This window comes from Sorex araneus, chromosome 2, assembly GCF_027595985.1.
Source record: "Sorex araneus isolate mSorAra2 chromosome 2, mSorAra2.pri, whole genome shotgun sequence".
NCBI classification, from domain to species: Eukaryota; Metazoa; Chordata; class Mammalia; order Eulipotyphla; family Soricidae; genus Sorex; species Sorex araneus.
In genome coordinates, this window is record NC_073303.1 from 197,062,267 (window position 1) to 197,088,967 (window position 26,701).

General features: G+C 45.6%; 1 protein-coding gene across 1 annotated transcript; it reads left to right on the forward strand.

Moving 5' to 3' along the window:
* Positions 1 to 3,531: 3,531 nt before the first annotated feature.
* Positions 3,532 to 25,888, forward strand: IFNAR1 (interferon alpha and beta receptor subunit 1). The gene is made up of 11 exons (XM_055126099.1): positions 3,532 to 3,736; positions 10,276 to 10,399; positions 15,259 to 15,440; positions 18,111 to 18,265; positions 18,379 to 18,520; positions 19,119 to 19,242; positions 19,849 to 20,048; positions 20,150 to 20,307; positions 20,832 to 20,979; positions 21,535 to 21,680; positions 23,548 to 25,888. The coding sequence occupies exons 1-11, from the start codon at positions 3,664 to 3,666 to the stop codon at positions 23,800 to 23,802; spliced, it is 1,707 nt and encodes a 568-aa protein (XP_054982074.1). The 5' UTR covers positions 3,532 to 3,663; the 3' UTR covers positions 23,803 to 25,888.
* The last annotated feature ends 813 nt before the right edge of the window (positions 25,889 to 26,701 follow it).

Sequence of the window (26,701 nt, forward strand, 5' to 3'; positions counted from 1 at the left end):
TTGCCTTATGTAAGGAGTCTGTGCATATTTGTACATATGTGTAGATATCACAAATATGTCACAGTATTTGCAATTTGGTGAACTAGGCAGAGTCACACTGTTTTTGCAGTTCTGTCAGTTTGAAAACATCCCTCTTTTCAAAAGACTTCAGAAGAACATGTCTTGGGGTCAAAAGGTGCAAGTGTGAAACTTATTGAATCATTTTCACTTTAATTATGGGGGTTGGGGGGTTCTGGGCAGAGCTTTCAGTGCTGGAACACAGGAAATTCAAACTTCACCCTTCCCCCAGAGACAACCCGTAAGTGTTAAAACCAAAGCACATAAAATACCACATGGGATCCCACTCATTGCCAGTATTTTTTTTTTAAAAAAAGCTACCCAGTTTTACTGAAAAACTGTTGGGTGCAAACTATAAGCCGCAGTTTTGCTGAACTTCTGTGAATGTCCTTCCACCACCACCACCAAAAACATTTAGCTTGAGAAATGCCTTGTCTTGTTTTTTTGCATTACAAGATTCCTGGCAACAGGAAACTTCTTAATTCTGCCCCTTTGCTGTGCAGAATGATGCCACACTGTGCCCTCCCGCCATGCTCTGTACTGTTCCGGGAAGATAATAATGAACTTACAGGAATACCCTATAAAGGGTTCTTGACACCCCTCCCACCCACCCCACGCTTCTGAAAGCTCCAGCAGCCACACCCACATCCCACAGCCAGTGTTCTGGAAACTCATTCACTCAGTTCCACAGATCCCTGGAGTTTCTGTGGCACACGGATGGACACCTCCAAATTCCACAATACTGTGCTCCCAGGAGGAGTACACCCAATCAGGTGGGAGAGTCACATAGGGGCCAACTAAGCTCAATGAGCAAAAACAGCAACACAGGAGGCTCAACTAGCAACAACCAGTTTAATAAACCCTTATTCAAGGACTTCGTGACCGCCGTGCTGAGATACAACCATTTTCACAAATTTTCTTTTACTGTAGTATTTATTTATTTTTTTTATAACTCCATTAGCCACTTAGTTGTAAGAAGCAATATAAGATAATTTTGTGCTCATTAAGGGGGCAGGTGGTTGGGGAAATGAGGACAGGGTGGAGGAAAGGTTACTTTGGTGGTGGCAACTGGTGGTGGAACATTGATTTGCCTGTAACAACTGTATTATGAACAATTTTGCAAATTATGGTGTTTAAATAAATAAACCTTGTTCTGGGGCTGGAGTGATAGTACAGCGGGTAGGGCATTTGCCTTGCACGTAGCCAACCCGGGTTCGATTCCCAGCATCCCATCTCATACATCAATGCTCAGATGTATTCCCAGCATACATCTGAGCACCGCCAGGGGTAATTCCTGAGTGCAGAGCCAGGAGCAACTCCTGTGCATCACCGGGTGTGACCCAAAAAGCAAAAATAATAATAATAAAATAAAATAAAAAATAATAAACCTTGTTCTCTGGCCCTAAGGCTTATTGTGTTTGATTAAATGTCAGTTAAAACAAAACGATACAATCTTTTTTTTTTTTTTTGGGCTTTTTGGGTCCTGGCTCTGCACTCAGGAATTACCCCTGGCGGTGCTCGGTGGACCATATGCGATGCTGGGAATCGAACTTGGGTCAGCCTTGTGCAAGGCAAACGCCCTACCCGCTGTGCTATTGCTCCAGCCCCAAAACGATACAATCTTTAAAATGTTTTAATGAGTGAAAATCTTTAGCAGGCAAAGACTGTCAACTTAGAAGATAAACTGTGCATTTTTTTGACAAAAAAAAAGAGATTGACCTTTACTTTTACATTGGAATAATGTTAGCTTATTATGTAGCAATATTGGAAAATTAAAATATTGGAAAACCATTAAATCCCTTAAAACTACTTATAATAGGAGTCAAAAAATAACTCAGTTATACAATATAACTTGCATTTTTAAGTGTGCTAGGGAGTTTTCCCTCATGGATGTGATTTTTACCAGCAAAAATATGTGCCTTTATTAAAAAAAAACCACCTCTTCGCTGTCATTTTTGATCCACAGTTCTAAATATTTTTTAAAAAGCAACCTAGAGTTGAAGCAATAGTACAGCAGGTAGGGCACTTGCCTTGCATGCAGCCCACTCAGGTTTGACAACACTCCACCGCCCCCCCACACACACACCCCATATGGTGCCTCCCTTCAGCCCCTCCAGGAGTGATCCCTGAGCACAAGAGTCAGGAGTAAGCCCTGAGCAGAGTCTGGTTTGACTCCCCCCCAAAAAAAAACAAAAAAGCAACCTATTACAACCATTGTAAGAACTCGTTTTTGAAAAGCAGGAAATTGAAATTTAAAAAAATAATAATAAACACTTAAAAGGTTTCACGTAAATATACTTGTGATTAAGTGAATCTCAGCAGCTTCCTTCTTCCATTTGGATCCATGTCTTGTGGACTATTTTTTCAATCTATGATGTTGTTAAATCAAACTTCTGGCCCAGAATCAAACCCAAAAGCAAATTTTAGAAAACGAAATCTAAAAACTCCACGGGCACAAAAATTATCTATAAGGGTGCAGTTTCTTGATATGTAAATCATACCCCCAAAGGCAACCGATATTCACCCGTGTGGTCCTCTACAGATATGCATTTAGCATATAATTGATCACTAATATTGTCGTAATTAACAGTTAAGCACTTGCTTCATATCATCCTTTATGTTCCCACTCTGGATATTAACAAGATACCCAGAATCTTCCGCTAAGGTATTTAAACAGTGAACTCTGATCAACAGCGGACTACCCAAGTCTCTAATACAGCGCTGTTGAGAGCCACCCCAAGCCTGGACGAGGCCACAACTCGGCCAGCGGCGCATGAACCAGCGCCTGAAGGGACTGGCCCGCACTGGCCACGTGCCTTGTCCTCCCAACGCTGTGCACACAAGACACAGCCCGGATGCTCGGAGCTACTTCACTGCAGTGGCCCCCGAGTCCACAAGCCGCCCCCACACAAGATCCCGGATGTCCACGACCGGGAGGGGCAGGACGGTGGTCAGGAGAAGCCAGACACGCGCCCGAGGCTGCCATTAGCGGGACAAACCCCGGGGAGCTGGGAAGTCCAGCGCCCAGGAGGCTGCGCAGACCCGGTGTCCACGCGCCGCATCCCCGCGAGGCCCAAGGTGTATGCAGCGGGCAGCCTCGGGCCGCAAAAGGAACGCCAAGGGAGGGGTCCGAGCGGTCCCCGAGCACGCTGGCCGCAGCACCCGCAGCGCCCGCCTCTCTGCGGCATCCCCCACGCTGGCCGTGGCACCCGCAGCGCCCGCCTCTCTGCGGCATCCCCCACGCTGGCCGTAGCACCCGCAGCGCCCGCCTCTCTGCGGCATCCCCCACGCTGGCCGTAGCACCCGCAGCGCCCGCCTCTCTGCGGCATCAGCACCGCAGCCCCGGCGGGGGTGAGAGGAGCGTGGAGAAGGCTGTGCGCACGCGCGGGAAGGGCGGGGCGGGGTCTGTCGTGGGGGCGGGGCGCCAGCGCGCGGACGGCGCGTGCGCGGCGGGGCGGGGCGAGGGCGGGGCGAGGGCGGGGCCTGCGGCGCTCCGGGATCTCGGGCGGGCGCGCGCTTACCTCAGGGCAGGACGCGGCTGAGGGGACAACGCGGTTCAGGGGCGATGTGAAGGCGGCGGTGTCCGTCCGCGGCCGCCCGCGCACGATGCAGGCCCTCCTGCGCGCCGCCACCCTGCTGGTGGTAGCTGCGGTGTCGTGGGGTGCGCCCTCCGCGGCCGGTGAGAGGCAGACGGAAACGGGGGCGGGGACGGAGGGACGCGCGCGGGGGGGTCCAGGGTCGCGGCGGCCCCTCGGCTGGGGAGGGGGGCGCGGGGGGGGACAGTCGCGGCCCCGCGGGGACATTGGCTTGACTTTGGTTTTTGGATTCTTTCTAATTACTGAATTTTTGCCGGCGTTTGTTAATGCGGGGTCGGGTCTCTCCACGCAGAGCCCTCAGGAGACCTGTTGATTGATTGATTGACTGATTGATTGATTGACTGGTTGATTGATTGTAGGGATGGACCGCGGGGGCTCTGACATTGGTTGCTTGGTTGAATTTGGTTATGCTGCGGGGGGTGCGCAGTGCTGGGGGTGGAACCCGGGACCCCCCCACCCCCCTCCCCACACACACATACCAGCCCCCGGCTCCTCCCCGGGGTCCGCTAGGCTTTTTGATTGATTGATTGATTGATTGATTGATTGGCAGCCCGGGGTCGCTTAGGCTACCTAGAGCGTTGGGTCTCAGAGCGCCCCCCCCACACTCGGGGCTTTTATATCGATTGATGGGGGGGCGTGGAAGTATGGGGGTCGCGTGGACCACATAGGGTGGTGGACCCCGGGACCCCCGCCGGGCCTTGTGTATTGATTCATTGATCGGCTGGTGGTGCTGAGAGGGTGCGGAGTCTGTGGGGGCCCCTGCGGGGTCTGGACAGCGCTTCCCCCACACGCTTCCTCCTCCCCGCGGAGGCCGGGTACAGGCAAGCGGGGCGGAGCCGCCGAGTGTTTTTGTTGGCTGCAGGAAACGGTGCCCCGGATGGTACGGGGTCTCCCATGCCGTAAAGATGTGTGTGTTATGTAAGGGGAGGGTGGGGGTGGGGTCCCAGGGTCTGGATGCAGCCCCAGCCCGGAGTCCGCCCCTTGCGTCTTACGTGCGCTGTTTGCACAAATCATTCCTGTTGACTTGCGAGAAGAATCCCCGCCTTGTGTGTTTGCCTTTACGAGGAGTGACCCTGAGCGTAGAGCCAGGAGGAAGCCCTAGTGAGCGCTGCCGGGTGTAGCCCCCAAAATCAGTCCATTAAATTTAACATAGCAGGAGGATATGTATCAGACCCTCACTGAAAGCTTCTGGAAAGGGGAAAAAAAAATTATAGGGCTAATTTTTTGGAACTGCGTGCCAGGTATGACTCTTAAATGTTTTATTTATTAAGTAAATTAAATGTGGCGGGAAGGGGGGGTTGGTGGAGCATGGAGTAGGATCTGTGGGGTGTCAGCCAAGCTCCTTGGCCTCTGTTCTGTCTCCAAAACCCACTCTGCGGCGTTTCAAAGGTGTAAACTACGCTGAGCTTCCGGAACAACCCCAGGAGCTGATTTTCCAGATGAACCAAGGCCCTGGGAGATTGCGTACCCCGCCCCCCAAGGCTGCTCCAGAAGGAGGAAATTAAACCCTGGGAACCTGCTCTTAGAACCTGGACTAGATTGTTTCCTACAGACCAAATAATTTAAGATCATTACTCACCTGTAGATTAAGGACCTAGAGATCAACAATTCGCCAATCGACTGTTCTCTTACAGTGACAGCCCTGTTCAAAACCAAGTGAACTATTAGTCCCCACTTGCTTTCAGAACGTTGCTCTGCCTTTCCCCATCTTGAAATTCCAGAATGTAGGAAGGCTTCTCCATCCATATGGATGTGTGTTGTTTGGATTTAAGTCATAAGATAGTGAGATGTTTCTGGTCATCAGCCTGAGTACCAGGGCCTTAGAAGTGTCAATAGGAGTGTTGTATTAAGTGCTTATTTATGTATTTTATGACCCTAAGAGGATGAAATAAACTTAAAGGTGATTGCTGGGACCAGAGCAGCGGTTAGGATTCTTGCCTTATACCAACCCAGGTTCAATCCCCAGCACCCCATGAGGTTCCTGAGCAACCCCAGTGAGCCCAGAGTACAGAGACAGGATGTGGCCCCCAAACCAAAATAAATGTCTAAAAATAAATAAAAGGAGATTGCTGTGAAATTTAAAACTTTAATAGCTCATTGTTAGAGTTCCTGTCCATTTATCAGTTGTTTGGCTCACAAATGCCAGACACCAGCAAGGGGCCAGGGCCCCCCTCCTTCCTTTTTCTCTCATTCAGAGTTCTGTGTGGAATATGACAGACACCATCCAGTGTCTATCAGCCCCTTCAGGACTCCTGGCTGTGTACAGTCTCAGGAACTCTAATAGATAGGATGAGAACTCGTTTGGAGGAGTGAGCATAAAGTTCGTCTTCTGTTCAGGGAGCTCAAGTGTAAACAGGGGCTGGAGTGATAGCACAGCGGGTAGGGCGTTTGCCTTGCACGCGGCCGACCCGGGTTCGAATCCCAGCATCCCATATGGTCCCCTGAGCACCGCCAGGGGTAATTCCTGAGTGCATGAGCCAGGAATGATCCCTGTGCATTGCCGGGTGTGACCCAAAAAGCAAAAAAAAAAAAAAAAAAAAAAATCAAGTGTAAACAGAAATTGGAGGGAGGGGAGACTCAATGGCTGACTCTCCACCTTTCAAAATTTTCAGAACATGTTTTCTCAGATGTGAAACTGATTGAAGGCAAAGGAAGTGGTCCCAGTAAAGAAAATTTTTACATAGCAACCCCAATGTAGAAGGTCTTCAAGGAGAGAGCATGCCTTACCTTGAAGAAGAAATTAAGGCTAGAAATAGTGAAGAAATAGATGGATTTTTTTATCCTTCCCCACCCACTTCCTCTCAGCCAGCTCTGTTAAATGTCCACTGGCTTGTCCTTTAATTGTGTTTGACTTATCCATCAGTTTCTATCCTCATATTGTGCACATAGGTGTCATCAACCAGTACTTGTGATATCACTGTGAATGGTAAAACTTCATCTTTGCGCATACACTTAAATGCTGTTCTTTCATTGAACCAATTCTAAGCAAACCCTTGGTTTCGGGGCGCAGAACTGAGGTTACCAGGGTGGTAGGAGATGGGATGGGTACTACATGACAACGTGACTTCAGAAGACATGTGAAAAAGCTGAAAAAGCGATCCTGGAACAAACATAATTGTAAACCAGAGTCACAGCCACTAAAACATTCTAAGTCAGAGGCCAAAGAGGTAGCACAGTAGGTAAGGCACTTGGCTGGCACGCCGCTGACCAGGCTTCAATCCTCGGCATCTCATATGGTCTTCATACACTGCCAGGAATGATTCCTAAGTGCAGAGCCAGGAGTAAACCCTGAGCACTGCCTGGTGTGGCCCCAAAAGAAAAAAAAAATCTAAATCAAATCTAAACAGTAGCCTTTCATCATGAAAGACCAAGTGCTTTGTGACAGAGAGGAAGTCTCTGGGCGTCCAGCAGCATGCCTAGGAAGCAGGAAAATGCTGTTAAGGTGTGAAACCATGTAGGAGCTTTAAGGAACGTACAGTCTGCTTGGAGATACATGTTTAATACAGAAGCAGTTTTTGTTACTGCATTTTTTTTTTAACCTTTCAACAGGTTTTAAGAGCCTCGAGTTGTCAGTCTGTGCTGGGTGTATCTGCCTTAGTGTGAAATGGAACAGTACGATTTAGTGATGCAAAAGAAGAGCAGTCAGTGTGGGGGCTGGAGTGATAGCATAGCGGGTAGGGCATTTGCCTTGCACACGGCCGACCCGGGTTCAAATCCCAGCATCCCATATGGTCCCCTGAGCACCGCCAGGAGTGGTTCCTGAGTGCAGAGCCAGGAATTACCCCTGTGCATCGCCAGGTGTGACCCAAAAACAACAACAACAAAAAAAAGCAGTCAGTGTAAGCTGGAGTAGAGAAAAAAGGTTTCCTGGGAGGTCAAACCTGAGTTAGGCCTTGGAGGACGTGGATGGCCAGAGAGGAAGAAGGTAAAGATTAAAAGGATGAAAAGAGAGGATAGCCACCTGGCGGAAGTTTCTTATGCTGGAAGTAAATGACCTAGCGTAGTGATCCTTAAAAACAAATAGAAAACCAGACATGTGGCTCAAGTGATGGAGCATTGTGCCTTGCCCGGGTGAGGCCTGGGTTAGATCCGCTGTCCCTGGCATATGGCCCAGGCCATGTGGCCCCATGGGTATCTCAGGTATGCATGTATGTGTGTGTACCTGTACACACACACACATACACACACATAGATGTCTATCTTTGGTATTGATCTGATCAAGACCTTTCCATGCTCCTGTAAGGCCTCACGGCCATAAGAAACATTCATAACCAATTTGATTCTGTTATGTGAGTGATGGTTTCCTGTACCTGTCCCCTTTGAGAGCCTGTTGGTATCGCTTGCTGTCAGCACCTATGTGTCTATCTCAGAATATCAAAGGTGAAATTTTCCAAGCGTTGTTGGGAAACAGTGAATACCTCTGTCTTTTCCATCAGGAGTCCCTCCACGGCCCAAGTTTTTTTTTTTTATACAGACCATTATATCCATTAAAATGCTTTTTCCTTTTTTCCATCTTCATTGACATATAATTAATACTTTCTCTGGGTTTTTAAAGCTCAGCTTTTTACCAGCTCTCTGAAACATACCACCATAAATAATGAGTTCACCATGGTAAGAGTCATCATTGGGGTGGTTTTCTTTTTAATTTTATTTTCCTTTTACAGTTTATATAAGCACTGTGGTTTAGAAAGTTGTTCATGATGATTTGTTACAGACACAATTATTCCAGCACCAATCCCACCACCATCTTTATCTACCTTAACCACCATTGTTATCTCCATTTTTCCCCCGCCACCCCTTAAACCTGCACACAGAGCTGGCCCTCAGTAGCTTATTTTCTATTGCTTATTATAAATAATTTGCTAAAAGAATGATCAAAAAATGTTTTCTTAGAAGAAAGTTAGCGAAGATTGTTGTATCTCACCAAGGAGCTTTTAAACCCTTGTATTACTAAGATATAAAAGGTTAAGCCTTTTGTGATTATATTTTGTTAATGAAACTGGCTCCCTTCTACATTACATCCCATCCAATCTGTTGTTTTACACCTGGTTTACCAGTGTTGGAGAGTTTGAGATGTCACTCCAGGAAGACCAAAATTTTTAACGGGGCGATACAGCTGGAGTTGAATTTTTAACGGGATGGTAGCTTTGGGGTGTGTGCGTGACTGCCTGGACTTTGGGAAGTACTGAGAGAGGGGAGAGGGGGTAGCCCATCCCTGACTCTGAAAGCCTAGAGATTTCAGCTATAAAACCTGCATACCTGAGTAATATTAGCTAATATTAAGAAGTAGTAAGGAGCGATAGCACAGCGGGTAGGGAGTTTGCCTTGCACGCAGCAGACCCAGGTTTGATTCCTCCGTCCCTTTTGGAGAGCCTGACAAGCTTCCCGTGGTATATTTGATATGCCAAAAACAGTAACAAATCTCACAATGAAGACGTTACCCCCTGAGCAAATCGATGAACAATGGGATGACAGTGACAGTGAAAAAGTAGAATTAAGATGTTAATTAAGTTATTGGACTAAGGAGAGGAGAAACACCCCTAGGTGTTATTTCCCTTTCTTCAGCCTGATTGAAGATCAGGAAAGGCTTTTGATATGTTGATTATGCTATCCCCAATGCGGGGAGTTGGAGAGACCAGGGCAGCTAGATGGAGCGCAGAGAGACTAGCAAGGGGGACAGAGGGAGAGGAATGTAGGGGAAAATGCAGGAGCTGGCATGTGGAGAGACGCTGCTGTGAGAGGGAGCGCGGAGAGATGAGCAGGAGAGACAGGAGGAGGTGAGAATGAGAGGCAGTGTGAGACCAGAATGGGGAGCTTAGTGAGACTGGAACAGGCAAGTGGGGAGAATGGAATAAACGGGAACTGATCACCAGCCAGCCTGACCCTCGTTTCCTCCTTCGACCACCCATGGCATTGGCCATCCTGGGTGGGGAAGTGGCTTGAGATCACTGAACGCATGTGGGGGGGGGGGGGGGGGAGAGAGAGAGAGAGAGAGAGAGAGAGAGAGAGAGAGAGAGAGAGAGAGAGAGAGAGAGAGAGAGAGAGAGAGAGAGAGAGAGAGAGAGGAGAGAGAGAGAGAGAGAGAGAGAGAGAGAGACACGGGGTCTCCCTAGCTGCCCATAGATTTCACACTCTGCAACTTGTTGATCTCTTTCGACATTTGTTTATAAGTCTCTGGACCATGGCCAGTGAAGGAGATTACTTATCATTAGATATTTTAGAAAAAAAATTTATCTCCAGTGATTTGTAGTATATATATATATTTTCCCCTTGGTTTTTGTTCACACCTGGCAGTGCTTTGGACTTAATCCTGGCTCTGTGCTCAGGGATCACTCCAGACTCAGGGAACCATACGCGGTGCTGGGGATTGTAACTGGGTTTGGCTGCATGCAAAACAAGCGCCTTACCCAATGCACTATCTTTCTGGACCTAAATTTTTCAAAGAAATTTTTGTATGGCCTGCCAATAATGATTTTGGTTTGTTGCTGTTTTTTTAATCGGTTCCTTACTATACTGTCTTAGACTTGAGTGTACAATTTTGAATCGGTGGTAGAAAGGAAGAGTAGCATTTTTTTTTCAAATACTTTAGGTATATATATAACTACCTTGTTTTCCTTTCCAGGAGGAGAAGCTCTGAAATCTCCACAAAATGTAGAGGTTTCCATCATTGATGACAACATTACCCTGACATGGGAGAGGACTGATGAGTACGACAGGAATGTTACTTTTTCTGCATATTATCAAATGTATGTTGCACTAACATTTTTTATATGCCAGAATCACCGAATTTTTTGTGACTTTAACATTTGGGAATTTTCTTTTTTTAGCATTTGGGGGAAGATGGGTTTTCATATTTTTAAAGCTATTCTTTGCTTTTACCATATGCTTTTTATGAGACAGAGAGAGACAGAGAAAGACTCAGATTCATCTTTGAGCATTGAAGCTAAAGGGTTCGGGAGCAATGGTGGCAGATGCCACGCTAACCCACAGCCACGCCCTCTCTGTTAAAAAGGATAAACTCTTCTGTACCTGTAAGTGGGACCTGAAATGAAGTGGATAAGGAGGACTGGAAATGTCGCAAGAGCACATCTGGAAGTAGCCCCAGCCTGCTCATCCCCACTCTCAGATAGTCAGGCTTTCCTGCCCTTTCTGTCTTGCACAGCAAAAGTTTAGAAACATCAGTTCATTGGCCTGGGAGGTCCCTACACTTGGCGTTTCTGTTTTCTGCCTCCTCCGTAGTCCTCACTTTCTGCCTAGTTCACAGTTGCCAAGAGATGAGACAGGCGGGGAGCTGCCAAAGAAGATAGTACAGAATACCCAGCTCTGGAAGTCTGGCTACGTGATTTGAATATCAAGGCCTCGTCTGCTCACTGTGGCTCCTGGTCACAAAACAGCTGTAGTTTCTCAGTCAGTGAAGAAACAAGGCCTCAGCCCTCCTAAACAGGGGCCCCGGCCTCCACCTCAGCCCTCCAGAACAGGACACCCACTCCCCCCCCACAGCCCCATAGATTCGCTCTGATTCCTCCTTAGTCAGTCTGCTGTCTTTAGTAATGTGTCAGTGCTCATCTGTGTGTCAGTGCTTAACTGTGTGACCCGTGTGTGCTTATACTTCTACACATGGATTATCTCAGAGTGAATAATTTCAGAATACTTATTTTTTTTTACAGTATTTTTAAGTGAACTTTTAGGTTTTGTTAGTAATTTTGTTATTAGTCTGGCATCTTATCAAGGAGCTCCTTTAGGTATAACGAAGATTATTTTAGGTTTCTTTATTTGATGTTGTCCTTATAATAAAGAGCAGTGTCTCGGGCCAGATAATACTACAGTGGGCGACGTGGTTGCCTTGCACACAGCCAACCCAGGTTTAATTCTCGGCATCACATACAGTGCCCTGAGCCTCACAAGCCCCTAAGTACAGTCAGGAGTAAGCCCTGAGTAACAACTGGTACTCTCCCACCCCCCCCCACCCCCAAAAAAAAGAAGTCAACAGCGTCATGGACTTTGCTATCATAATCCTATTCTTTCACACATTATATTTTATTTTGGTTTTCAGACATGCCTAGTGGTACCCTCTGCTGCCTCCTTGCTCTATGCTCAGGGATCATTCCTGATAGGATCAGGAGACCATATGTTGGCTCCAGGAATTGAACCTGGGTCACTGCTTGCAAGGCAGGTTCCCAGCCTGCTGTACTGTCTCTCTGGCCCCACACATTACTATATACTTACACTAAATGCTGTAGTCTGTAATAATGTCTTTTACTCTCCCATTCTGACTGGGGTGTCAAATGCATTATTTTTGTCTCCATTCATATTGGCTCCACTAGCTTTATGAATAATTTCCTTGTAAAATAGATGCCAGATTATGATTTAAATGAACCCCATATGGTGTTCGTGTGGTGTCATACAAACTTGAAACAAGTTCCCTGGGTTTAAACCTATTCTCTGAAGCCAGAGAGATAGTACAGGGGTGAGTAAGGTGCCTGCCTTTCACATGACCAACTTAAATCTGTGTCAGCAAAGTGCACCTTACCCACTGTACTATCTCTCCTGCCTCCAGATAGGTATTTTTTAATAGTAGTTCACACCTCCTAGGACATAATGTCACTTGTGACAAATGAGACAGACACTTTGGTAAACTATTAGCATCCCAGTAACCATAGAATGAATGCAAGATAGATCAGCAGCCTATGTGATGCACATGACATTTTTTTTTTAATTTTTATTATATCACCATGTGGAAAGTTACAAAGTTTTCAGGTTTATGTCTCAGTTATACAATATTCCAATACCATCCCTTCACCAGTGCCCATATTCCACCACCAAAATCCCCAGTATACCCCCCAACTGTATAACTGATGAATTTCACTTCATTTTCTCTCTACCTTGCTTACATTCCATATTGCAAAACAAAACTCACAATTGTTGTTGGAGTTTCCCCCCAATGAAGACAGCCCTACTAAGGAAGCATTTGATAATTGGTTTGTCATTAAAAGATTGTATGTTTTCAGTTTTTAGAAAAGGTCGCGCGGCCGCGTTAACGGCCGCGCGGCTCGGATGTGTTCCAGTCCCGCAACCCGGAGCCGTGTTAGTTGCTTCTCAGTGTCGCCAGGGTTCCATCCGGAGAAGGTGTACCAGCTGTACCTCCTCCGTCTGGATCCCTGGTGTTGTTGGCCCGGATTCGGGTCCGGAGCATTTCTCCGGCCGCGTTGCTCACCAGACTGCCTGGCCTCTTCTCTGTTGAAGGTGGGAAGATGGCGCCGAGGGTGGGTCGAGGGCGGGACTTCTGGCGGCCGGGACCATTTGGAGTTTGGGCAGGCGCTGCCCCACTCCAGTGCCCCCCCGCGGCTCGGATGTGTTCCAGTCCCGCAACCCGGAGCCGTGTTAGTTGCTTCTCAGTGTCACCAGGGTTCCATCCGGAGAAGGTGTACCAGCTGTACCTCCTCCGTCTGGATCCCTGGTGTTGTTGGCCCGGATTCGGGTCCGGAGCATTTCTCCGGCCGCGTTGCTCACCAGACTGCCTGGCCTCTTCCGCACGTGACATTTTTTGTTATGTTTGCAGGGTGGGAGGTATATTCTTTCAGTCAAAAAATACCAGATGCCTTTGGTGACAAACACTGGGTGCTCAGAAGCCATCAATGAACCAGGGAGACAGCATGATGTTCTGTTAGGAAATTGGCTTTATGAAATACATTTTGTATTCATTTGTTTGTAAATTGTTTTCTGCTCTGATCTAACCGTATGTGATAGGGCTTTTTTTTTTTCTTAAGAAAGTATTAAATAGCTGCCACGGCAATAGCTTCCTTATATGCAAAAGCAGCTGTGACAGAGGGACCAGGACCTCCTGGAGCAGGAAAATAGAGGAAGGGAAAGAGATTGATTTGAAATGTTTTTGATAAGGCTTTCTTTTTATAATAAAAGTTCTCCGTTAGAATGGGCCAATGTTTTTTTGGCCTTCTACCTGTAGCTCATTTTATTTTGTCCCTCTGTGCCCCAGACTTGAAGAGGTAAAGAGTTTTAGTACTCACTACACAGACTTCTTTTACCTCCTACTTCTCGGGATTTGTTACCTAATAAATGATAGTTGAGAAAAACAAAGCAATGCAAAAAATCTTTGATTGGATACTTAATTTAGGTTTTAAGTATGTGGATTTTTAGAAATTAATTCTGATGTGGCAATGTGGAGGAGTTTCCTAGAAGTGTTTTTGTTTAAACTGTTAAAGCCAGTGCTATTCTCAGAGGTGGAACGGAAAAAGTAGAAGGAAAAATTTGCCCGAAATATTCCATTTGCTAATGTGTAGTTGTTGGTAATTTTGGAAGTGTTTCCTTTCAGAAAATTAAGGTCAGGTTGTGTTTCAGCCAGTACAAAAACTTTTTGGATGCTGCCCTGGTTCCTTTTTGGGGGTGGAGGCAGTGAGGGACCACACCTGGCAGTGGTCAGAGCTTACTTCACTCTCTGCACTCGGAGGTCACTCCTGGTGGAGCTTGAGAAACCATATTGGGTACCAGGGATTGAACCCAGGTCCGCCGCATGCACAGCAAACTCCCTACCCACTGTACATACCGCTCCAATCAACCTACGCTGGTTTCTTAAAGCATCTTTAAAATGATGCCTGCTGGGCTGGAGAGGTGGTATAGTGGGTAAGGAGATTTCCTTACATGAAACAACAAACAAAATGATGTCTTCGATATTAGCCTCCCCCCCAAAAAAAATAATTAGCAACAGCTAGAGCTATGGATTAGATTGAACAAAAATCTCTTTTTTTGTCTTTTTAGTTTGTTTATTTTTGAGCAATGCTCAGGTGGCCTAGGGGCATCCTCGGTGATGCTTGAGGACCTCCCTGCAGTGCGAGGGGCCTCTCGGACCCTGCCCAGCAGCAAGTTTGGGAAACCATGCGGTGTCAGGGATCCAGCAGGTCAGCCCATACCAGGCGTGTGCCCTGCTTCCTGCACTGTTACTCCAGTCTGTGTCCTTTTAAGGTCACGGAGGCAAAACATAATTTTTGAAATCTAAAGGTTCTGTTTCCTATCTCTCTTTCACTTCAGCTTTTTTTCCTCTCACGATACCTTTCTATTTTAGCCACTCTATGAGAATGTGATTTCTTTATATTTTTGAAGAGTCTATATCTATTTTTAACAAAGCCAACACTCAGTTCACTTTGACTTTATGAATCACTTCTTCTGCTCCTTTGAGCTCTTAATGGAACAACCCACATAATTAGAGAACCGTATCTAAAAATAAATTGGACCAGAGAGAGAGAGTATAGCAGGTAGAGTGCTTACGGTGTGCACAGCTGACCCAGGTTCCATCCCTAGTACTTCATGTGGTCCCCCAAGCCTGCCAGCAGAGCCAGGAGTAAGGCCCAGGTACTGCTGGATGCAGCCCCCAAACAAACAAACTCAGAACTAACTCAGAATTATTTATAAATAATGATGTGGTGTTAGACTCGGGGAAAAATAATTTTATACATTAAAATGTTTGCATTAACTCAAACAGAAGACATCACTGTTAAACTGGCTTTATCAATTAGCATCTCTTATGAATTTATTTAGCGCTGTTGTCTTCAGGTAAGTTTGCACAGTCAACTGTTTTCTTTTTATTTTAAAGACCTTTGGAGATTAATTGGACAGAACTGCCTGGGTGTCAACACGTTACAACTTTTGGATGCAGCTTTTCTTCAGAGGCACTAGAAGATATTTATAAAGAAATTCAGTTGCGTGTAAGAGCAGAGAAAGGAAGTGATACTTCTCCATGGCATGAAGTTGATTCATTTGTACCATATAATGAAGGTAAGAAAAGAATTTACCAGCTGAATTACATCACATTCTTTTTTGTTTGTTTTTTCGCTTGGGGGCCATGCTCAGTGCCAGATCAAACCAGGGGCAGTGCTCAGGGGTTACTCCTGGCTTTGTGCTTAGCATTTACTCCTGGCAGGCTCAGAGGATTATCTGGGATGCTGAGAATTGAACCCAGATTGGCTGCATGCAAGGCAAGTGCTTTCCCCGCTGTCCTATCGCTCCAGCTCCCTACATTATAGTCTTTATTAAATATTTATAGAAAATTCTCCAAGCCCATTGAGTGTAAAATCATTCATCTTTAAATCATCTTTTAGGAAAAAAAAAATTGGCTGCAGCTATGGTACAGTTTAATCTCCAACAACCCATATGGTCCCCCAAGCTCACCAAGAGTAATTGAGCCAGGAGTAAGCCCTGAGCATAGCCAGATGTAACCCCCAAACCAAAAAATAAAAAATAAAAATAAAAAAATAATAATAATAATAAATGATATTTCTGTTTGTTTTTGAGCTCACCCAGCAATGCCCAGGGATTACTCCTGGCTTTGCACTCAGGAATCACTCCTGATGGGGCTTGGGGGACCGTATGTGGGGTGCCAGGGATCAAACCCAGGTGAGCCACATGCCAGGCAAATGCTCTAACTGCTGTACTATTTTTCCAGCCCCCAAAGTTAATTTTTTTTAAATCCAAAGATTCCCTTAAGCCTGGGTCTCTTCACTGCTCTAATGCCAGCCTTTCGTTTTCTGAAATTGTTTCTCAAGTTTGGTCCCCTACTTCCTTTCTGGTGGGGTGTCCATAGAATCTAAACTGTTTTCATAGTAACTCGGGCGTATGTGCCTTTTCCTGTTTGCTCTCTTCAGTACACGGTGAGGTTTAGCTGTGCTTGTTTGATGTGCGATTGTGGTGACTGAACTCAGTCGTAGATGTGAAATGCACCCCTTCTTTTCGAGAGAGGGGTCCCCCAATTGGTGCTCAGGGGGCCTCCAGGACTCTGGGAACCAGAGTTGTGCCCAGCATTGAACCCTGGTCAAGTATGTGCCAGGCAAGTGCCCTAACTCTCGTGTTCCATTTTCCAGTTCCACAACTGTGTTCTTTATTAAAAGACATTCAAGAACTTGAAACCAAATGTGAAAATAAATAGCACTCTATTAAATCTTTCTCTGGGGGACTCTGATGATCTTTTGACTCTGCCCCTGGCGATGCTCAGAGGTTACTCCTGGCTCTGTGCTCCGGAATCACTCCTGATGGGGCACAAGGGACCCTCGATGGTGCCAGGGATGAAACCTGGGTTGGCCATGTACAAGGCAGGCACCTTACCCACTGTACTATCGCTCCTACTCTGGTAATCATTAATGAAAAATATTTGTTACCATGTGATGGGCTAATTTTTCATGAATTAGTATTTTTAAGGGGTTGTTGTTTCAATATTTAATTTGCTAAATATCAAAAGATCTGACACTGTAAACAAAGTCCTTGCATCTGGGGGACCTTCCGTTTCTTTGGGAATGTAACAGGAGGCAGAGACCAGAAACTTGGAGCGCCCAGTGCTATACCAAGCTCCAAGAACTGTGTGTCCAGTTGTCTTTCCTCCCTCTCGCCTCTCTGTTCACGCCTCGCTCTGAAATCTCTGTCAGTCTCTCCCCTCTGAACTCTATAGCCCCAACCCGTGTTTGCTTGCTTGGGGGCATCTTCCCCCTCATCTCTCCTCTTCCCACAGTCTGCATTTCCCAGACCTTCGCATTGTTGCAGGATCCTGTTGTTGAACCTCTGCTTGCTCTGTTCCTCTCTGGCAGAAATAAGGCTTCCAGAAATAACATCTGCACTTGTATGTTCATTGCAGCACTGTTTATAATAGCCAGAACTGGGAATGCCCAAGAACAGATGGCTGGTTTAAGAAACTTTGGTACATTTACACAATGGAATACTGTGCAGGTGTTAGAAAGGATGAAGTCATGAAATTTGCATATAAGTGGATCAACATGGAGAGTATTATGTTAAGTGAAATGAGTCAGAAAGAGAGGGACAGACCTAGAAAGATTGCACTCATTTGTGGAATATAAAGTAACAGAATGGGAGACTTAATACCTGTATTGCAAACCACAACACCCAAATGGAGAGAGAGAGTAAAAGGGAATATCCTTGCCACAGAGGCAGGGGTGGGGGGATACTGGGAACATTGGTGATGGAAAATGGGCTCTCTTTCCCTCCCTTCTCTCTCTCTCTCTCATTTCTTTTTTTTTCTTTTCTTTTTTTTTTTTTTTTTTTTTGCTTTTTGGGTCACACCTGGCTATGCACAGGGGTTACTCCTGGCTTACACTCAGGAATTACTCCTGGCGGTGCTCAGGGGACCATATGGGATGCTGGGAATTGAACTCGGGTCGGCCACGTGCAAGGTAAACGCCCTACCCGCTGTGCTATCACTCCAGCCCCTCTCTCTCATTTCTTTACTTCAGAACATCATTGCTCAGGGATGACTCCTGAAGGTGATCATATGGGGATGAGGGATTGACCCCTTGCTGACCACGCCAAAGCAAGCACCTTACCCGTTGCATCATTTCTCCAGCCATTGCATAGTCTGTATTTAAGTGCTGAGAATTACTTATTGACTCTGTATTTTAATATTACATTAATGAAGTTATGTGGCAAATGTTCTTATTTTTATAGCTCAGATTGGTCCTCCAGAACTACGTTTAGAAGCTGAAGATAAAGCGATAGTAATTAACATCTCTCCTCCTGGAACCGAAGATGATAACATGTGGGCTACAGAACGTTTAATGTTTAAATATAACATAGTCATCTGGAACAGTTCGGGTATGGAGGTAAGTATTATTTTTTTATTTTTGATGTGTGAGAAAGATGACATAGATTAATTCTAAACTGTTACAGTATGTATTTGAAAGTAACAGCCTTCTGTTTTTTTTTTCCATTTTAGCAAAGTGTTGAAGCTGTTCATCCCAAATATAAAATTTATAAACTCTCACCAGAAACTACTTATTGTTTAAAAGTTAGAGCAATGCTACTTTCAGCAGGAAAAGTTGGTTTCTATAGTCCAGTATATTGCATAAATACCACAGGTAAAGAATTTTGCTTTACATGTATTTTTTGTTTTACTTATATACATGTGGGCGGGACACTCTCGGTAGCTTGCCGAGTTCTCCGAGAGGGACAGAGGAATCTAACCCAGGTCGGCCACATGCAAGGCAAATGCCCTCCCCGAGTATCCCTTCCGCAAGGCAGAGCCTGGCAAGCTCCCCGTGGCGTATTCGATACGCCAAAAACAGTAACAAGTTTTACGATGGAGACATTACCGGTGCCCACTCGAGCAAATCGATGAACAGTGGGACTACAGTGCTACTTATGTACATATTCATTTATGTTTGGCTTTAGCCAACACCCAGCTGTGCTCTGGGCTTACTCCTGGCTCTGCACTCAGGATCACTCCTGGTGGTGCTTGGGAAAATCACAGGAAGTTCAGGGGATCAAACCTGGTTGGTAGCAGGCAAGGCAAGCACTCTGCCTGCTGTACCCATCTTTTCTTGTTACTGGTATCTCTTAATGATACAATATAACCCCTATCTCCTCTTCCCCCTGCTGTTCCTGCAATATACTTTTACCAGATTTGTCTCACTGAAATAAAAATAAGTGCGTTTGTGTGTGTTCTTTGTCTTCTAGTGGAAAATAAACTGCCTCCACCCGAAAATGTACAACTTGAGGTTCTAAATGAGAACTATGTGCTTAAGTGGGATTACCCTAACGACCCCTATGAAAAGGTGACCTTTCGGGCGCAGTGGCTCTCGTAAGTTGTGTTCCATAAATTTCCTTGTGCCAGGTTTTACTGTGTATAATGCTGCTTTGCTTTTTTTGTTTGTTTTGTTTTGTTTTTACTTTCTGGAGCACACCCAGTGATTCTCAGAGGTTACTCCAGGCTCTGCACTCAGGAATTGCTCCTGGCAGTGCTCGGGGAACTGTGTGGGATGCCAGAGATCGAACCTGGGTTGGTCTTCACACTGTGCTTTTCATACCCCACGGAGGAGTGCAGTCTGTGTGTCCCCCTCCCTCGGCTCATTTCACTCGACATGATACTCTCCACGTCCATCCATTTATAAGCGAATTTCATGACTTCATTTTTCCTGGCCATGCTCAGCATCTTCTCTGCAGCATCCCTGAGGCTGTCACTGAGGTTTCTGTGTGCTGGCAAGTGCAATCTCTAGCACACCTCTGTCACACCTGCGGCGAGCTCTTCTTTGCTTTAGGGTCGTGTGTGTGTGTCACTGGAACTGTTCCTGAGGGTGAAATCCATTCACTTCTGTCAGCCCCGCCCCGCCCAGCAGGAATAGACAGGAGACCCTGGGTTCATGTCTTTGGAATGAAAATACTAAAACTAACTTCTTTGTTTCAATAGCGCCTATGTAAAAATGCTTCCTGGGAACCACGCAGAGAAATGGAAAAATATCCAGGACTGTGAAAATGTCACTACTACCTATTGTGTCATCCCACAAGCCGTGTTCTTCAAAGGAATTCACTTTATCCGTGTCCAAGCATCTCAAGGAAATGCTACATCTTTTTGGTCTGAAGAAAAAAAATTTGACACTGTCATGCAAAGTAAGCAAATAAGTGTTTTGATTGCAATCTTCTGATTCAGTATAGGTTGGGTTTTTTTTTCTAGTTTAAATTTAACTGTGTATTTACAATTTTTTTTCTAGCTGTAATACTTCCACCAGTCATTAACATGAAACCCATTGATGATTGTTCAATGCGTGTCTCTATCGGTTCTCCAGAAGATTCTGAAAACAAGTTCGTGGATCAGGATTACCCCCTAATTTATGAAATTATTTTTTGGGAAAACTCTACAAATGCTGAGGTAAAAAGATCCTACTTACATTTAACATTGTAATTAGGATTGGGAGCACTTCTTGATAGTGGCACTTTGGGAGTTCTTGTTTTTAATTGGCCCCACTTAAGGTGATAAGGTAGCACTCTTGGACCATCAGGGTCACTTCTGATGGTGCCCATGCCATGCTGAGAAGCTAGGGCCTCACACATAGAGGCACAAGGTCCACGGAGCCCCCCACCCGCCAAAAAAACCTTAATATTTCAAGGACCAGATCAACAGTATTGTGGGTAGAGTGCTTGCCTTACATGCAGCCAACCCGGTTTTGATCCCCAGCATCCCATATGGTTCCCTGCCCCCGCCCACCCAGCACCACCAGGAGCCATTCCTGAGTGCGGAGCCAGGAGTAACCCATGAGCATCACCGGGTGTGACCCAAACAGGAAAAAAAGAAGAGAAAAAAAAACTTACTTTTTCAGAAAATAGATGTTCCTTGTCTGCTTTCCTAAAGTGACTAAATTTTATCCATGATTGATTATGTTTTTTTCCTTATAGATGGTGTATGTCGAGAAAACTGATTTTACTATTGACAAGTTGAAAGCACTGACAGTCTATTGTGTGAAAGCCAGAGCCCTCGTGGAGGATGAGAAATGGAACCTGAGCAGTGTGTTCAGTGACAGCCAGTGCCAGGAAACCAAGCCAGGTGGGCCTCTTCCCTCCTTCTCTGTGTCAGTATGACAGGCTGCCCGAGAACATTCAGATTATGGGAACCTGTAAAATACTCTGTGGTTCCCTCCGTCCTGCCATTCAATTAGCAGGTTTTGAACTTTGTTGTTGTTTGTTATTGCTGTTTATATCATCCTTACCAATGTGGAAATCGACTCACTTTTTTAATGTGGGGCTGACTGTCTTTTTTTGTAGTTTATAGTTTCCAAGGCTGATGGATGCCTAGTCACATTTTTTTTTTTTATTTGGGCTCATTGTGTGTTACAGAAGAATTGCTAGAGAATATTATGCCTGAATGAAGCCTTATGTCAGTACCCTATTACTCACTTTTCTCTTATTATACTTCCTGGGCCATTTTTATGTGCAAATACCTCGACAGCCAGGTTGGTACTCACAGAACTATCTAGAAATTTTATTTAAAAGGTGTTCCATTTTCTTTCATATGGCTAACCTTTTGAACAGATTCTGTTAACATTATTGCCATATTTCTGTGTTGGAACTTGTAGCAATAATAATTTTTTTTTTTTTTTAGAAGCCTCTACAGAGAACATGCTTGTAGCTGGAGTTTTTGTTGTATTACTTATAGTTCCAGCTCTTACTTTGGTTGTGAAAATCTTCTGGAAATATATCACTTTTGTTTATTGTCCACCAAGTAAGCCTCCTTCCACCGTAAATGAGGTATGCTTCTTGTGTCAAGGCTGGGACTTCCTTTAAATGAACTGTGTTTGATTTTAACAGGAAAAAAAATTTTTTTCTTGATGGGCAGAAAATAAAAGATAATGATTTGGGTATTTTCTTTAAGTTTCAACAAGGGGGCTGGAGAGATAGTACAGCACACTGGTAGGGCGCTTGGCCCTGCATGCCGCTGACCCGGGTTTAATCCCCAGCATCCCATCTGATCCCCCAAGCACCGCCAGCAGTCATTTCTGAGTAGAGCCAGGAGTAACTCCTGAGCATTAATGGCCCAATGTGGCCCAAAAACCAACACAAAACACAAGTTTCAGTAAGCTTAGAGGAAGTCATTTAATGGGGTCTTCTCAGAGTGGGAGCAGCAGCCATGGCCACCTCCCACGGCCACCACCATGTTAAACATTGGCCTAGACCATAGATCCTGAAGTCTCTGCACCCCCAGGCTGCTCAACATCTCCAAATTCCTCAACACTGAAATTCCAGTAGGAGCACACCCGCCCAGGTAGGTGGGAAAGTAACGTAGATGCCTAAACGGAACCAGCAAAAACAGAAGCACAGAAGGCTTGACTGGCAGCAAACAGCTTACTGAATCCTAAGGATTCACTAAGGACTTCATGACCCAGTGGTGACAGAAGTTTTCACATTAAAAAATTGATTTTTAAACATCCATTTTAATATTGAAACTTTGTTATATAGTCAGTTTCAATTCTAGAATTGTATCAACAGTTTTGGCTCTTGTCTAAGTTAAAAAATAAATGTCTCTTTACATTTATTTTAAAAGGAGACATTTAATACAACGTATCGTTGAGCAGTAAGGCACATTCTTAATTTCCTGTGTTTCTGGCAATTGGCTACCACAGCAAGTAGTTCCGTGTTTCAAGTCTAAGAAAACAGACCAAATGTTACCAGCAGTGCAGAAAGTACATACTGGGGATGAAATCATAGAATGGTATAACAAGACTCCGCCCAGGCTTTTGCTGGTGCTGCTATGAGAGTGGCTTGTCTTTTGAAAGCCTGAGATCTGGACCCAAGCTTTCCTCTGCCCCTGCGGGGAGGTGTGCACTTCTCGTGAGCTTCCCGTTGTTTTGAGCCTAAGGAGCTATTGAGCTAAGGAGCCTTCTGGGGAATCCCCAGGCTTCCCATACGGTCCCCCAAGCACCCACCAAGAGTAATTCCTGAGTGCAGAGCCAGGAGAAGCTGGGTATGACCCAGAGAAATAAAAATAAATAAAATCAGAATCCATTGTCTGAAGTACTTAAGAGGACCTGATGACAAGAGCTTATTACTCATTGAGCAGGAAGAACGAGTCCGTTCCTCTTACTTTTTTCTGAATGCTTGCAGATTATTCTGAAATAATTTTGAAATAAAATTTCCACAGCACAGGGACTGGAGCGATAGAACAGCGGGTAGGGTGTTTGCCTTGCATGCGGCTGACCTGGGTTCGATTCCCAGCATACCCCGAGCACTGCCAGGAGTAATTCCTGAGTGCAAAGCCAGGAGTAACCACTGTGTATCACCGGGTGTGACCCAAGAAGAAAAAAAATAATAATAAAGTAAAATTTCCACAGCACAGTGGTCTCCTCTGTCCTTCCACTCCCCGCTGGTCACCCCTTGCTGCTGTTTAAGGTGCTTTTCAGGTCCCTCCCCGGAGAACCTGAGGTCTCAGCTCTCACTGAGCTTTATTTCCACATAAATGTGGTTGGCGGGGCCTCTTTGACCTCAATATGTAACAGAACTTTAACCAACAGATATGTTTTCTACTCATTAGACATAAGGTAAAAGCTATTAGAACTAAAAAACTAATTATTTTTTAAGTCATTTAATATAACCTATTTCTATTTCTTTTGCAAATTAGGATTTGTCCGAACAGCCGCTCAAGAACCTACTCCTTTTCACTTCGGAGGAGCAAACTGAACGGTGTTTCATAATTGAAAATGTAAACAGCGTTACCATAGTAGAAGATGTTCGTCAAGTGGATGAGAATCACAAACAGTACAGTTCCCAGACAAGCGAAGATTCTGGCAACTATTCTAATGAAGATGAAAATAATGAAAATAAAGCAGATGATCCGGAAAGAGAAAACGAACGGTGTGAGCAGAAGCAGTTCTAGTGAAGATGAAAATTAAATTAATTAAAAAAAAAACATTAAAATAAAGCAGGCAAGCAGAAGAGAAGGAAAGGGTGTCCCCAGACACGGTCTCTAAAATACGGGTTTTTCAAGAGCTCCAGGAGGGCAAGTTCCCGCCCCCTCTCAGCAGCAGGTATTTGCTTGTTAGAGAAGAAAAAAAAGAAAAAAACAGGTGCAGATTCCAGGTCCTGAAAATACAGGCAAATACTTCACTGTTTACAGATGAAATGACAGCAATTTGGAGAAAAGGTGTCTGCTTTCTTCTTTGTATTTTTGAAAGAACTGATGTTGACCCCGTCTTGGGTAAGATGGGTGAAATCCAGAAGACCCCCTCCTTCTGGAATGTTCTCCGTACTTTGGGGCTAGCTGTTGCATGCTGCCCTTTGCGGTTTTCAATTCAGCTCTGTTCGTGGCGATGCTGCTCATAGCTGTGTGTTCAGCTGCTCTTCATTCCCGGTGTGGGGATACATTCCAAGCAGGGATTCTTCTGGAACTGTACTGGTGGTCTTGTCCTTCAACTCTGAAAACTCCGCCCCCAAAGCCGGAATACCACTGCTCCCTTGGTCTTCTAAAGACGCTCGGTTGTTGTAGAATAACTGTACGCAGAGAGGATCCTTCAAAACTCTGTGGTAGAGATTGTGCGTGACGGACGCGTGAGGCCCTGGGCGCCCTCCCCGGCGCTGCACCAACCTCAACTGCAACCGGTTTGCAGGACTGCTGTTGATCCCAGGAACCCTGAGCCCTGATCCAGACCCTTCCCGCGGCGCAGGATCCAGCCCAGGTCATTCCACACTGTGCATTGAGATATCTTCGTCCTGGGGAGGGTGCCTGCCTTGCATGCCCTGCCTTGCATGTTCGATCCCCAGCACCCCTCAAGCCCCGCCAGGAATGATGTTTGAGTGCAGAGCCAGGAGTCAGCCCTGAGCATTCTCAGATGTGGCCCAAAAGCCAAAATCGGTAAAAATAAGAAAAATAGAATCCAGAGGCCAGGGGAGTTAGCACAGTAAGCTGTGTGTGTGCTTGGTGTGTGGGAGACCTAGGTTTGGTCCCCAGTACTGCGAAGTGCCCTCAGCACTGCCAGGAGTGACCGCTGAGCACAGAGCCAGGAGCAGGTCCTGAACACTGGGTATGACCTACAAGCCCCCAAATAATAGTAACCAGGACCAGAGAGAGTATAAGCAGGTATGCCATCTGCCGTGCACACAGCTGATCCCCAGCGTCCTATATGGTTTCCGGAGCACTGCCAGGAATAATTCCTGAGCACCACTCGGTGTCACCCCAAAATAACAAATTGTGGTAGTGATAGTTCTTGCAGACACTAGATCCTATAGCCCAGGAATATCTCTGTAGCTACAAACAGTGCTGCAAACGAGGTGATATCTATGTCAAAACTGACAACATAAGCATATAGTCTTAGCCCTCCACATACACACACACACACACACACATACACACATGTTCACACAGTACACTACTGATTGTAATCAGAAATGCCTCAGCTCTATCCATGTTAGTGTCCCTCCAAGAACTTATGTCTCGTATAAAATGTATTTTAAAATATATTTTATTAGAGGTTTCTCAACTGGAAACTTTAAAATGGCCTCAAGTTGTTTTGAAGAATTAGGCATGTGGGCCAGGGATGTGGCTCAGTGGTCAGCGCTTGGTCAGCACTTGTGAGGCTCTGGGTTCAGATCCTGGCTCCACATGATCCCCAGAGCCCCACCACATGTAGCCCATGAACACAGATGCTTTGGGGAGAGCATCCAGAAGCTCTCCCTCCCCGTCGCCCCAACTCTGCCTCTCTCCCGTGAATTTGTTCTCGGGCCCACTCACTGCCCTCATGTTAGCGGCACAGTTGGGCTTTCACACCGAAGGTGTACAGGAAAGAACTGCAGCGGGGGAACTCACGTGTTTGTTTCTGACTGGTATGTTCTACTGTATTTTTATGTGCAAAAACATAACTGTGATTTCAGTGTTGCGGTGCAAAAACCTTTTGTATCATTCGTGTTTTTAATGTTAAAAACCTGTTGCTGTGAATTTTCCACAATAAACTCTCCAAAAGCCTTCAGACTGTGGTGGCTGGATTTGAACTTGCTAAACTTAGACATCACAGATCCTGCTAGCCCCGTGCCTTTAGTGCTCGTCACAGAGCTGACCCCTGTCCCCACTCCCCCCACACACCTGAGAGGAAAGCAGCTGGTTTGTGCGCTGGTGTCTCGGTGGAGGGGTTAGTGGGAGCCTTGGGGGAGGGTCTACGTGTTGCCTGCTCTGCATTCTTGAGCTCACCCGCTCTAGGAGGATCCACACCCAGTGGTGCTCAGGGAGCACTGCTGGCGGTGCCAGGGCTTCGGGACCAGGAATCAAACCCAGGGCCTCACACATGGAAGACAAGTGCTCTACCACTGAGCCACGTCCCTGGCCCCATGAACATTGTCGTCATCACTCATGGGGGGTATTACAGTAAGTGATTAAGTGGGATAGTGACTATTTAAGTGGAAGGTTCATGACTAGCTGATATATAAGAAAAAGACTTCCTGTGTAGCTAAGTAACGAGGACAGAAAGTGCTTCATAGTTTCAAGTCTGAGATTTTAAATGGTATTTAAGTGCTGGAAAGATAATAGGGGGATAAGGCGCATGCACGTAGGTTTAATCCCCAGCACCCACTACAGTCCCCTGAGCATACAGCCAGGAGTAAGCCCTGGGCAGTAGCATGTATGGGCCAAAGTGCAAACATATGTTTATATATATATATATATAACTATAGTTATAAATCTATTATATTTATAATATCTATGTGAATATAAATATATCAAACTACATCTTACATAAATATGTCATATAAATGTCACTGTCATCCCGTTGCTCATCGATTTGAGCGGG

Excerpts from the sequence above, each read along its gene's own strand:
- IFNAR1 (XM_055126099.1), top strand. The coding sequence starts at position 3,664 with ATGCAGGCCCTCCTGCGCGCCGCCACCCTGCTGGTGGTAGCTGCGGTG. Across the intron at positions 3,737-10,275 it reads GGGTGCGCCCTCCGCGGCCG|GAGGAGAAGCTCTGAAATCT; the intron begins GTGAGAGGCAGA and ends TTTCCTTTCCAG. Across the intron at positions 20,980-21,534 it reads GTGCCAGGAAACCAAGCCAG|AAGCCTCTACAGAGAACATG; the intron begins GTGGGCCTCTTC and ends TTTTTTTTTTAG.